Source organism: Seriola aureovittata, chromosome 19, assembly GCF_021018895.1.
Source record: "Seriola aureovittata isolate HTS-2021-v1 ecotype China chromosome 19, ASM2101889v1, whole genome shotgun sequence".
NCBI classification, from domain to species: Eukaryota; Metazoa; Chordata; class Actinopteri; order Carangiformes; family Carangidae; genus Seriola; species Seriola aureovittata.
The window spans coordinates 14782755-14796681 of NC_079382.1; the positions used below are offsets into that span (position 1 = coordinate 14782755).

The following is a 13927-nucleotide window of genomic DNA, read 5'->3' on the forward strand; positions in this document are numbered from 1 at the left end:
TGTTTCCTTTTTCCCACAGTCCAATCAAATTTATTTATTTATTTATTTCTATTTATCAGCCATACTAAATGGATTACTATTACTGTCCGTCTCAAATATACGGCAGCCGCAGCATTAAAAAATTGATGCCTTTAGTCTCAGAAAATACTGTTTTCCCACTGAGCACAGGGTCGACTGGCTTCTTAAGGTGGGCAGCTGCGCCGCACCTGACTGTATTAAAGAGCTGCTCACATTGTTTTGTCTTCCTCTTGATTACTAAGGCAGACTGTAGTAATGATCAACAGTGACACACGTCATCCGGGAAGGATGCACACACACACACACAGACACACACAGACACACACGCAGTCACTCACACAAAAACACACTCTCCCTCACATGTCCTGCAGAGCTTATGAAAAAAAGGTATTTTTGAGCATAATGATTTTTTGCGAATAATGGCAACATGATAGGTTTGACAAGTTTCTTTCTGTGTGTGTATCTGTGCGTCCGTCCATTCTGTGTGTGTCTCTCAGGAGCAGCTCAGTCAGCCTCGCCGTTCTCAGATTCCTGCCATATTTCTGGATGGCCGCTGAACAAACAGAGGTGAACCCGATCCGTGCTGTCACACTTTGGCACGGGGTAGAGTTTCCCCTAACTCTCCTTTTCTTTCTCTTTCTATCTCTCCCTCTCTCTCTCTCTCTCTCTCACACACACACACACACATACACACACCCACACACAACTTCCTCCCTGATATCCCAAATAAAGACACACAGGAAGACCAACTGTCACCCCTGTATGAGCTAATGCAATATGCACATGTAAAGGCCTACGTGCATTAATGCATTCCTTGCTGTGTGCTTTCTCGTCTCGTGTGAGTGTCAACCATCCCTTACGCTGCAGTAACTGATACTGACATGGACATCACCTTGATAATTGTGTAATCATTAACAGACAAGTGGACAAAAATATTGCCCCCCCCACCTCCCACCCCCTTTGATAAACCTTTATCAAACAAGGGAGTCAATCAAAACCTGTTCAACAAAGCAGGACGTCTGCAACAATCATGACACTAAAAGAAGGTTCAGATAGCAGTTTTCATTGACTTGAAACGCTTTCAGGAACATTTTGACATTTTCAGTTAGTTTCTTGTCGAGAGTAGTGAATTGTGTGTTGTAATTTCCTGATTGAGCAAGCGCACAAAAGGAGACAATGCACTGCTTTTAAATGGTTCGGGCTGACTGTACAGGAATGGTGTCCATTATGAAAAGGGGAACTTTACTGCCACTCAGTGACAACATCACTGACATCACCAGGTGCCACCGTGTCTGTCTGCACATCTCACATACAGACACACCGAGACACACGCTCTCTGTCTCCTCGGACCAGTCAGACAGCACTACCCTCCACCTGTCTCCAGTGTTACCTGCCCCAGTCATTACCAGGGTCCCAGATCCTCACTGTAAGTGCACATGTCAACAGCAAAATTACAGGGCACGCACACACATATTTGTTTTCCTTTTGAAAGGGTAATATCCGTCTGCACGCAAGTGATATGTTCATTTTCTCCCCCTCCCCACCCTTGATTCTTCCTCCTCCTCTCTCTCTCTCTCTCTCTTTTTTTTTTTTTTTTTTGACAAACCCAGAAAACAAAGCAGGTGAGGTTCAAAGACGAGACAGAGAAAAGAACATGAAGACAGGAGATGTGCAGAGATGATGGACACACATTGGTGGTGTGTGTTTGTGTAATGACAAGGGGAAACTCGTGTTATCTCAGCCCTGTTTCTCCAATCAGTGCAAACTGTACCTCAGTGATCACAAACCACTTCTACTACTGCAGTCAAAGTGGCCTCAGCTTTGTGTCTGTGTCTGTGCAGAAATGTGTCAATCTGTGGCGAGACTTGAGACTGGAGCGTGGCGGTAAGAGTGCACTGACGAGTTTAACAAGGAGGAACACACGGTGCCAGAACAGAGAGATGCAAATCGCTTTGACTGGAAGATAAAAATCTATTTTCAGACTATGACATCAGCTTTTCTTTTCACTGAAATGACTTTGATTACCTGTGGTTTCTCCATCAGTGTAAATGTGCCGTGGTGCGTGCACATGCAATCAAAGACTCCACACCTGAAAGTTGTGTTTTTGTGAAACTGTCCTTTTATTCTTGGATCTTTCAGCAGGTTGGCTTTGGGTAACCGGAGTGCTCTCTTTTCCTTTTCAACGTGATCAGCACAAACAATGACAAAACTTTGCTTCTCCTCAGGCTGATTGACTCGGTCTTATCGTGGCTCTTGTTATGCGTCTTGCTGAAAGAAATTGTGACTGTATGTCTGAATAGATACTGACAGGATCTCATTAGATGTGGCATGGCTGTCATCCTGAAACAGACACATGTGAGGTCACCGGTGGACAGCACTGGTCTTGTTTTCACAGCTCAAATTTAAAATGAATGCTTGCTCTTTTGCCAATAATCAACACGTGATATTAGTCACTGTATTTTGCCTCAGAGCAGGCATCAGTGAAGCATGAACCAACTTCACCTCTAGTGAGCAAACGCGCTGTTGTGCGTTGCATGATGACAAATGCATGTAGCATTTCCTATAATTTGTGCACCAATCACATCCTTCTTCCGTGCGTGCTGTAATTTCCCTGACTGGATCCTCAATAACATCCTGTTGTCTGAGGACATCTGAGGGGACAGGTTGGACTGACCATCCACCACATCACACACGAGACAGGACAGAGCAGAGACTGTTATCCCGGCCCTGGCTAATGACAGCTGAATGAGAGAAACAGGCAGGAAGCTGTCCCTTGTGATCTCTGTATTTAAAAGCGTCCCTGTGTATTGTTTTGTCGCGCTGGGATCCCCCTGGACTACTATTATTAAGTTGGAAGACTGTGACTCGACTGTGACTGTACAGGGGTTTGGTGAGATGTCATAAAAGGAGCATGGGCAACCCCTTATTGCTGATGAAGGCACGGGATTGCATTAGGTGTTGTATATACAGAACAGGCAGAAGAGGCAACAATACACAATATGGAAAAATAGGATATCAGTATTAAGTAAACATTCACATATGGAACAGGCTTAACTCTTAAAGACTTACAATTATCCAGACTCCTGTGTGAGTCTGAAAAGTGAAACAAGTGAAGGCATTCAGAGACTTCCATGTTGCAAAAGTCTGATTAATATCAGAATAAGATGGCAACTCATTGTTTCTTGTCCAAATATTATCGCACAAGACGATGTGAACGTGCGTCGGTTTACAAGAAAGGATTTCTGTGTGCATGTTTCATCTTGATATGTCAAACTGTCAAACTAGAATTTTAATGTTGTGTCTACTCATCTCCTCTGATTGGCACGATCAGCAGCTTCCTTTCTGCTTTATTATTTTCATCAGATGGAAAACAAAAAAAAAAACAAAAGGCGCCGCTTCACAGGAGCCGCTCAGAGTGAAGCCGTGGAGATTTACCATTGAGTTAACCTTGTAGTAACCCTGTGCAGTGAAACACAGCAGGTGGTCGTCCGTCTTTGTCCGCAGCAACAGAGACAGGTGCTTCCGACTCGTGGGGGGTGGGGGGGTAGATCACTGTTGACTCTGGACAATGGAGGAAAACAGGAGGGGGAGGTCTAATTCATGCATGGACACTTCCAGCCCAGCCCAGCTTTATGTCAAACACTAAACTGCATGAACCCACCCACTCTACGGGCATTAAAAAAAATGTCCATATTTCAATGCAAGCACAAACACGCTCCTTCAAACTGTCAGTGTTTTTCCCTCCCCGGTTTGTCAGGGAAACAGAGGCGTCAGAGGACAATAGTTCTGTGACCCATATCTGAGCCTGTTATAGGCAAACAGGAAGAGATCTCCCTTGCATTGAGGGGTATTCCTGACTCCAGTGTAAGGAAGAGAAGAAGAATGGAGTTAGGGGGAGGGGGTGGCATCCTTTGACCCAAAACTTCCACCTACAAACATTTCTGACACCAAAAGTCAATCAGGAGAGACCAAGTCTCTCATTCCAAGGACCTATCCTGACACAACCCACCCACACGCCTCAATTTTTTTTTTTTCACAGAGAAAAACACAACACGGGTGAAGCATTTCCCTCCACCTGCACCCAGCTCCCCTCTTTCTCCACTTTCACTGTGCATTCGGACACGAGAGGATACCACTAATTCAAATCCAGCTCAGTGGCGTGACAGCTCTGGCACGTTTCAGGCCGAATCAGAAAGTAACGACACCGCAGAATCCCCTGGAAGACATCTGACTGTCTGATCAGCTGTGGTATCCAAAAAATGTTTCCTTTTCAACTGAAGCACTGCTGTGTAATTCAACCTGTCCCGAGGCTCTTATCTGCATAGCTGTAGAATAATACAACAACATGCAACAAGATCGCCTCCATAAATAATCATTCAATAACATAGACTGATGGAAACATATTTCTCCATTTATAAACAGAGACAAAATGAAACCAAATAGAGATAAAGTCCAACCTCACAGATCTTTTTTTCTCTCATTTTTGCTCATATCTTAAAATTAATCACTCACTTCCACTCATTTCCCCAAATTATGTGCTGCCTCAGTGTGCCTTATCTCATGCTATCAGTCATTGTGTAAGAGTAGTTGCCAGTGATAATGATGGTCAACTCAGGACTGATTGATTAAAGTGAGAGAGGAAGGAAGCAGAGGAGGATGATGAGCATAAGAGTGAGGGGTTGACCTCTCTCCTTCTCTGTCACATATAGATAAGAGTGGTGATGAATATTCCTGGTGGACTCAGATAACCTTTAACCAGAGATGCAACATTACTTTTTTACAATTTCACTATTGACTGCATGACTTGATTTTTTTTTTTTTTTTTTTAAATAATAAGGCCATACTGTCATAAATAGCCTACTTTATCTGCTAGTTTTGTTATAGCTTTACTCAATATTATGAAAGTAATCCTGTGTTGTGCACTTTGAAAGTGTCCATAGTTTCACAACATCATCAAGCTCTGTGTGGGATACAATTCACGTTGGACTGTATCTTTAAGTTATTCTGATTGGTGCAATCCCCAAAATACTAGTTAATAATAAGTAATTTAAATGTTTCCAGAACAACACCAACATAGGCAACCTGTCAGTTGTTGGATCTTCTCAACTTATCTTTCATATGTAACCAAATGTACAAAATTTTCAGAGTTAACTTTTAAATCAGTTTCTTTCTCTCTTTTTTTAAGTGTTTTTTTCAAAGCAGTCTGGCTTGAATCAGGTAAAGTACAGCAACACCATGTTAAACAGAAAGTTTATTAATCATATTCTATTTCATTTACCATTTTATTTGTAGGCAAATTAAATCTGTAGCAAATAATGAACTGCTTTACAACAGCTTGCCTCCATGTGTGGAGGAGAATGCTAAATGACGTCAATGTTAAAGCAGAGCTCATTCTTCCATTTATTTCCTCATTGCATATCACAGACAACTCATTACGTCCAATTTGAATTATGTTCATCAAAATCTTGAAAACGATACACAGTTTGGTTGAATTCAATGTACTTCCAAAGTTTAGAAAATGCACATTGCCTGTTTTCTATGTTCTGTTCTCGTTTGCGTTCAACAGAGGGCGCTGCAACATTTGGGCTGCTCCCACAGCAGGCAGCGTCCTTCTCTTGGAAGTGCTCATTGACTGTGTGTAAGCAGGTCGGCTTCTCTGCCAAAAGCTTCAGCGCCTTAAGTTGATGTTTTTCAGGATCCAGAGAGTCATTTCAAAACCGCTATTTAACTCTCTGAGGCAGCTCTTTTTGTTACGCAATCCCCGAAAACTGACCTCCAGAATGGCCTTTCAGTATCCACAGGCTTACCGTGATGAGGCAGTTGTAAGTAAATCTGGCTAGCCGACTAGCCTAGCGTGCTAATAAGCCGGGATGCTTAATCATCACGCTTTTTCATTCATTGAAATGAGCGTCTGCTTTGTTAGCATGCTAGTTAGCTTAGCCAGCCCAGACTGACTTTGTTGACAAATGCATGGACGGTCTTTGCTGTAACTCACTACAAACCCCAAATTAAGCTCATTAGCTAACATTTTCTTTGCTATTTGGTTAGCATCGCCCACCGGCCTGGACGTGCCAGCTTGGTAGCATAAGTCTGTCCTGTTTTTGGATGCCACACCCAACTAGTTCACATTTTAACACCTGTCATCACTGTCTCACCTGTCTCAGATGGATGACTATCATGGCTGCAAAGTACCAGATCCATACAGCTGGCTGGAGGACCCGGACAGTGAAAAGACACAGGTAAATCTTAATCAGACCCATAAATTACTTATTTAGCTAGCATGGCACTTGACATACTTACAATAGAGTTATGACGTTACAGTGTTGTTTTATAATGGTATTAGTGCACAAGTCTCTCATGACATTGTGTTTTCAAAGCACTGTTGCTGGTTGTGTTATGCTACTACTCATGAGGATTAAGTAAAGGAGGATGCCTTACTCCAAGCCTCCACCAGCCTAATGTTTTGATGATATCACCAAGGGCCTCTTCCAAGAAGCTGGGTTACTGAGTGATCTGGATAACTTTGTTGAGTAAAAACCAGAACCCCCTCCAGTCTGAAACATGACGTAAAAAACACCTGTTCCGGATTTACTCAGTGAAAGTATTCAGATAAATCAGTACATCAGTTTCTTGGAATTGACCGCAGAGATAGTGGCATGTAAATGAGTTTGTACTGTGTCTTCCTCCACCAGGCCTTTGTCAGCGCTCAGAACCAACTGACGTTGCCATTTTTGGAGCGCTGTGATGTGCGAGACCTGTTCAAGGAGCGCATGACAGAGCTGTACGACTACCCCAAGTATAGCTGTCCCTTCAAGAGGGGGAGCAGGTGAGGCAAGGCACAACAGAATCAGGTTTCAGCACTTAATTAACATTTGAATGTAATGGAAGCACCCCGGGTTTCGTTATGAAATTTCATGTCAAAGTAATTTATGAGGATCCTGGTTTGCTTTCTTGAATCCAGTTGGCCGAATGTATTTCTCAGATAAGTTTTTTTTCTAGGAGCACAGATCTTTGAAGCTCCTTTTCACCTGACTGATCCCTCCCTTTATTTTCAGGTACTTCCACTTCTACAACACAGGGCTCCAGAACCAGAGTGTAATGTATGTGCAGGAGAGCCTGGATGCGGAGCCCACAGTCTTCTTGGACCCAAACACATTTTCTGACGATGGGACAGTTGCCCTGCGAGGTAAAACTGAAAATGAATTGTATTTAATACAGGTTTTGCATATTGATTCTTTTGTGTGTATGTTTTTAATCACCTGATGTTAATTGTCATATTTAGCAAGAAACCGCATGAAGTGGAACAAATGTAATGCATGTTTTTTTAACAGCTTTGGTGTATTGTCATGGAATAAATTTCTAGGAATGTTGTTTCATGTGGTTTAAAAAAAAAAAAACAGCTAAATTTTGAATCTGTGATGTCCAAAAATAATCTGCTATTTATATCCTCCACCCTGACAACTAAATAAAGAATGTCAACTTCCTTGTTTATCATGATATCCTGTGTCTGTTCTCTTCTTTAAGGCTATGCATTCTCTGAGGACGGGGAATACCTGGCGTATGGCACCAGTGCCAGCGGGTCAGACTGGGTGGAGATCCGGTTCCTGCGGGTTGAAGGTGCCATGCCTCTAGAGGACCGCCTGGAGCGAGTCAAGTTCAGCTGCATGTCCTGGACCCATGATGGGAAGGGACTTTTCTACAATTCCTACCCTGACCAAGAGGGCAAGAGTGACGGTGAGGTCAAGATAGTGTTCTCAAATCCTAATTCTTGCTGTTGCTGACACAACTATCCCTCAGATTAAAAAAATATTAGGGAATTGGTGAAGGTCAATACTTACTCAACTCTTGAGGCTAAAGATAGATTAGATCCTCAGAAAAACATGATATTTTTTTTCTCCCCTATTTATTTCAGTATGACAGATTTGTAGCTTTGTCATCCTCTGCCCTCATACAGCTTTGTTTTGTCAGTGTAGTTTGTGAAATCCACACCGTCTTCACATCTCTTGAACTCTCTTATCAAACTGTTTTTTTGTCGCCACTGGGGGGCAGTGATGCAACTAAACTGTTGTCTCTGTCAGGCACTGAAACCTCCACCAACCTGTATCAGAAGCTATACTTCCATGTTCTGGGGACTCCGCAGTCTGAGGATGTGCTTTGCGCCGAGTTCCCTGACCATCCCAAATGGATGAGTGGAGCTGAGGTATGCCTGAAAGGTTATCTTGCTTAAAAAAAAAAAACAAAGAACTCATGTGTTCATGGATTTTCAGATACATTTTAGTGACTGACTGTGCACCGCAGGTATCAGATGATGGGCGATATGTACTGCTGTCCATCAGGGAAGGTTGTGACCCAGTCAACAGACTGTGGTATTGTGACCTTCAGACCACTGCTCAGGGTATTACAGGTATGTTTGCATGTTTTATTTGTAAGACCAGTTAACTCTTTTTTTATATATACTTTGTAAAACATATATTTTTTTACCCGTTACAATTAAACTACAAATTCGGTGTTCATTTGTGCGTCATTGTGCATGTTCAGCGCCTTCTGTACAGGATTAAAATCACATGTCTCCTTACGTCAAGGACTTTTGCCATGGGTGAAGCTAATCGACAACTTTGATGCCGAGTACGAGTACGTGACCAACGAGGGCACTTTGTTCACATTCAAGACCAACCTAGACGCCCCACGCTATCGCCTCATCAACATCGACTTTGCCTCTCCTGCTCAGAGCAACTGGAAGGAGCTCATCCCTCAACATGACAAGGACGTTATTGGTCAGCTGCTACAACACTCACGTGATCAATGATTCGGCGTGAACTGAGATTCGGATTTTAACTCCCTACCTTGCTGTCTTTCCTTTTCCCCAGTGTTCGCCACCTGTACTTACTCCAGCTACCTGTTTGTGTGTTTCCTCCACGATGTGAAGAATGTGTTGAAAATGTATCGCCTGAGCTCGGGGGAGGAGCTGAGGACCTTCCCTCTGGACGTCGGCTCCGTGGTGGGCTTCACAGGACGGAAGCGGGACTCTGAGATCTTCTACTATTTCACCTCTTTCCTCTCTCCAGGTACTAGATCACTAAATAAATTGTATTATTGATGAGAATAACAACTCGGTTTGTCTGGGAACTATGTCTCTTTATAGCATTTGCTGCCACAAACTGTTAAAGAGCTTCGACATTAAGTGTTGCGAAAATGTCCAGAGATTGCAAAATACACAGGGTAATGTTCAAAGAAGCAGTGATGACAAAAATGCTAACATAAAGTACTAAAGCATGTGGGATTAAGTGTGCTTTGAAATTATTGTATCTTTCTGCATCGCTCAGTACATTTTTTTATATTGTGCATCCAGAACTAAATTGTGCATTTGAGAATGAAGGAAATGTGCTACAAGGATTAGAATAATCTTCCCTCATGTTGTCACAGTGATTTAGAAATACAAGAAGACATGAGCTCTTGATTTTATTTCTTCCACCCAGCCATCATTTACCATTGTGACCTGACCAAGGAGCCGCTGCAGCCCCACATCTTCAGGGAGGTCACTGTCAAAGGCTTCAACCCCTCCGACTACCAGACCACCCAGGTAACTAGATTATCGGCTACTTTTTTCACATTTCAACACTTGGTCGTATTTGAACACGCAGTTCCCTCAGTTTCTGGCAAGAAAGCCTTGCTTTTCTTTTGTGTTCCTGACAAGTGAAGAACACTCTTCAGCTGTCCCAGAGCCTTTTCAGGAAAAACATTTTCATCAACTTGTTCATGAAAGCCGATATTGACTCAATTTTTAAAGCGCTGACCCAGCGTATGACAGGTATTAATCAAGTTGTCAGGAGGAGAAAAAAAAAACAGCTGAGATGTGTGCTGGTTCGGTACAAATCTTTCTTGGTCTGTTGAAGCGTGACTGGAGGGTTTTTTTAGGCAATAGGCGAAAGTCATATTTCTCAACTTATCGCTTTCAAACACATTTTTAATGTGACATTTTATCATCTCATTTATAAAATAAAGGCAGCTCAGCCTCTAGAAATACAGTGTCTCAGAAACAGATTTATTTTATTCCTACTGAGGACAGTGACCACAGAAGCAACATTATAAATGTGAAAATAAGCAAGACACAGAGGACAGGATTTTTCTTTCTCCTCTCCTCTGACTCAAGAACAGCTTTATTATCCTTGAACGATTCCTGGCTCTGTTTCCAGCCCTGATAGTCTGTCTCTCCCCGTGGTTTTTTGCCAGATCTTCTATCCCTCCAAGGACGGCACTCAAATCCCCATGTTCATTGTTCACAAGAAGGGTATCAAAATGGATGGCTCCCATCCAGGTTTCCTATACGGCTATGGAGGCTTTAACATCTCCATCACACCGAGCTACAGCGTCTCCCGCCTCATCTTTGTCAGACATCTCGGCGGAGTCCTCGCCGTTGCCAACATCAGAGGAGGAGGGGAGTACGGGGAGACCTGGCACAAAGGTGAGAGGAGTCGCGCTGTTATGAATCTGATCATGCACACAAACCGCACTTATGGGCGGCACGTCTTATTTGCTCTGGGTTAAGGTGGTTTTGTCATTGAAAAGAGCTGAACCGTGTAATAGGAAAAACAGGATGAATTAAGAGATGCTGATGCAGGTTTTATGACAGTCCTGCTGTAGCTTTTAGCAGCTGGTGTGGGTTTCACTACGTAGCTGAAAAAATGTCAGAAACTTAAAGGAGTTCATGATGTTCATCAGCTCATTCTCATCCGTCTTGTTTGTTAAAAAAAAAAAAAAAAAAACCAGCACAACCCTCTCAATTACAGACTTTGTGTTTTTCTCTCCCAGCGGGCATGTTGGCCAACAAGCAGAACTGCTTCACAGACTTCCAGTGCGCGGCTGAATATCTCATCAAGGAGGGATACACTTCTCCTTCCAAACTGACTATAAATGGAGGCTCCAACGGTGGTCTGCTCGTAGGTATGTATGCTGCAGGCTGGAGAGCAACACTAACAACCAGTCTGTTTTCAAATGAAGCCTGCAGCAGTTTGAGTTTCAGCTGCACAGCGACCACTCCCTGGTGTGATCTGACTGACTACGTGTTTCCTCCCTCAGCGGCCTGCGTCAACCAGCGGCCCGAGCTGTTTGGCTGCGCTGTCGCTCAGGTCGGCGTCATGGACATGCTGAAATTCCACAAGTTCACCATCGGCCACGCCTGGACCACAGACTTCGGCTGCTCAGAGGACAAAGAGCAGTTTGACTGGCTCATGAAGTAGGTTCCGTCTGAACGGATTATATGTGATGTGTAAAAACAGTTTGTTGAATTCATTTGACTACCTTACTACTGGTGGAAGCATTCATCTTTAAATGTCTGTAGATACGCCCATTTAGCTTTTCCATATTCATCTCGGTATTGACTTTAAATAATGCTCATTGTAATTAATATTATGTTACTTTGCCATATTTATGATCATGTTCATGTGTGGAAATCTGGTCACCAATGCTGAAAAAATTCACTAACATGGCCTGATTGGCCTCAGTCTACACAAAGGAATATTAATTACATATCAAATTCCAGCAGCTGTCCATATAACTTCATTTTGATTATCAAAGTAAGAGCCATTACTAAACTGTGACACTGGAACTGAGGCAAGGAAAGGAAAACTTCAGACCAGACTCAAATATGGAGGCACATCAAGGAAGCTGAGGCAGTTCGCAAGGCAGTGACTGATGTTTGCTAGAGATAACTCTCATAGCCAGTATTGGGGCAGAATAGTCGATTAATTGAGCTATTTTGAAAATAAGATAATTTTTCTCAGTCATTTTTCAGCCAAAAATGCCAAATATTTTCTGTTTTTTCAAATGTGGGGATTGTTTGCGTTTCTTTGTCACATACGATAGTAAAGTGAGTATTTTTGGGTTTGGAATGCTGGTTGGATAAAACAAGAAATTTGGGTTCTGGGAAATATAGGCATTTTCATGACGTAGTGAAAATTATTCATCGATGAATTGAATATTTAATATGCAGATTATGTGATAGTTAAAATTGTTGTTATTAGCAGCTTTAACGATGATACAGGTTGTTTGTGTGTTTTTTACGCTTGTGCTGATGTTTGGCCTCTCTCACCTCCCGCTCCTCCCGTGCCCCAGATACTCCCCGCTCCATAACATCCGCATCCCAGAAGGCAACGGGGTCCAGTACCCTGCAGTACTCCTGCTGACGGGGGACCACGATGACCGAGTGGTGCCCCTCCACTCTCTCAAATACATCGCCACCCTGCAGCACATCGTAGGCCGCAGCTCCAAGCAGACAAACCCCCTGTTCATCCTCGTGGACACAAAGTCGGGCCACGGCGCCGGCAAGCCCACCAGCAAGGTCATCCAGGAGGTGGCGGACACGTACGCCTTCATCGCTCGCTGTCTCAACATCTCCTGGGTCAAATAACCAGTGTGCATGTGTTTTTGTTTTGTTTTGTTCTTTTTGTTTTATTTTCTTTTCATCAGTTACTCAAATCATCTTTGGAATACTGTTCATACCAACTGTTCCCATTGTTCTTTAAACTTTACATCAACAACTCCTGTTTACCCAGCCACCATGACCACACCCATCAGGATCTCTCTGGCTGCACTAACACAAAACTTAGAAGCCAACATGCAGCACTCATAGCTAACGAACCCTGTCCTATAGGCCATGATTGTAGTCCTGGTCAAACTAAGAATGACTACATTATCAGTGATGGGTGTGGAAAGGGAGGGAGGGAGGGAGGGAGTGGGGGGGTTACCTTCATGGTTACGGTAATCAGCCAATCAGCCATTACAGTCAGGAGGTCAAAGTGGCAAAGGTTAATTTGAAGATCGGTTCTGCGTCCTCCGGGTGCTCCAACTTGATGCATATTATTTATTGTTTTCTTTGTGCGCAGGATGGAAAGGCTGTTGCATGTTGAATGATCTCAGCTTGTACAATTCTGACCAGACCAGTATTGTGCAAATGATGATAGTGCTAGCTGACAGGATTGCTGTGGATGCGCGTGCGGAAACTTATGGAAAACACTTACCATTTTGTGTGTGTGTGTGTGTGTGTGTGTGTGTGCGCGCGCGCGCGTGTGTGAGTGTGTGTGTGCGTGAGTTTAAATGTCAGTCCCCACATTTTCTTTCAGACTGATAATGATTTCTACCTCTTGACATGTGCTGATTGTTTACCTTTTTAAAGGGAACAAAACACAATGCCACAGCTACAATAAACAACTTTTTAAACAGTGATTTATCATCCCGGTGCGTTTATTCTTTAAGAGAAGTAACAATGAGTTTTTTTTTTGTAGTAGTAGTGTTTTTGTGTCACATACAATGTGAATGACGGAACTGTATATTAATGAGTTTTGACTGTAAAACAACTAATGATACTGCAAATACACTACGTTTTGCTGATGGATTACTAGCATGGTGACCCATATCAACAATCTCTAACCACAAACCAATTCCTTGAGTGGTGCTTGAGTTATCAAATAAAACGACACTCAACAACTGTCAACTGCCGGTTTTATTTGACTTTTTCAAATTGTCAACTCTGTGACAGGTCCTGTTTTTTCAGAAGAGACTGAGAAAGTGAGAGAAGGAGCGTCTGAAGCTGCCAGTGTTGTTGTGGCTTGTGCAGGTGTCCAGTCTTCCAGCAGGGGGCAGTCACTCTGGAAATGAGCGACACGTGCAGCAGGAGCAGCAGAAAATGAGGGTGGTCTGACAGTGGGCCCCATGTGGGCTACTCAACATACATGTTTCGTATTCAAGAGCTTCTCTGATGTCCCACTTTTGTGTTTATAGAGGAAATTGTAGAGTGACTTTAGAGACATTCCTCTCAAATATAACGTCCTCCATTTGATTAGTTTTTCTTCCAAAATCTTTTCAGAATGGAAATTAAATTCACCAAGAAAAACATAAAAAAGGTAGCGCTTTA

At 43.0% G+C, this 13927-nt stretch overlaps 1 protein-coding gene across 2 annotated transcripts; it reads left to right on the forward strand.

The window, feature by feature from the left end:
- The first annotated feature begins 448 nt into the window (after positions 1-448).
- On the forward strand, positions 449-12725 carry prep (prolyl endopeptidase). 2 transcript variants are annotated; one of them, XM_056404704.1, is made up of 14 exons: positions 449-621; positions 6183-6257; positions 6711-6844; positions 7074-7204; positions 7543-7752; positions 8097-8218; positions 8317-8422; positions 8601-8792; positions 8886-9083; positions 9495-9598; positions 10249-10480; positions 10828-10959; positions 11095-11251; positions 12130-12725. In XM_056404704.1, the coding sequence occupies exons 1-14, from the start codon at positions 565-567 to the stop codon at positions 12422-12424; spliced, it is 2145 nt and encodes a 714-aa protein (XP_056260679.1). In that variant the 5' UTR covers positions 449-564; the 3' UTR covers positions 12425-12725. The 2 variants fall into 2 exon arrangements, with proteins under 2 accessions (XP_056260679.1, XP_056260678.1); XM_056404703.1 differs by lacking the exon at positions 449-621 and adding an exon at positions 5631-5840.
- The last annotated feature ends 1202 nt before the right edge of the window (positions 12726-13927 follow it).

Excerpts from the sequence above, each read along its gene's own strand:
- prep (XM_056404703.1), top strand. The coding sequence starts at position 5,703 with ATGTTTTTCAGGATCCAGAGAGTCATTTCAAAACCGCTATTTAACTCT. Across the intron at positions 10,481-10,827 it reads CGGGGAGACCTGGCACAAAG|CGGGCATGTTGGCCAACAAG; the intron begins GTGAGAGGAGTC and ends TTTCTCTCCCAG. Across the intron at positions 10,960-11,094 it reads CAACGGTGGTCTGCTCGTAG|CGGCCTGCGTCAACCAGCGG; the intron begins GTATGTATGCTG and ends TTCCTCCCTCAG.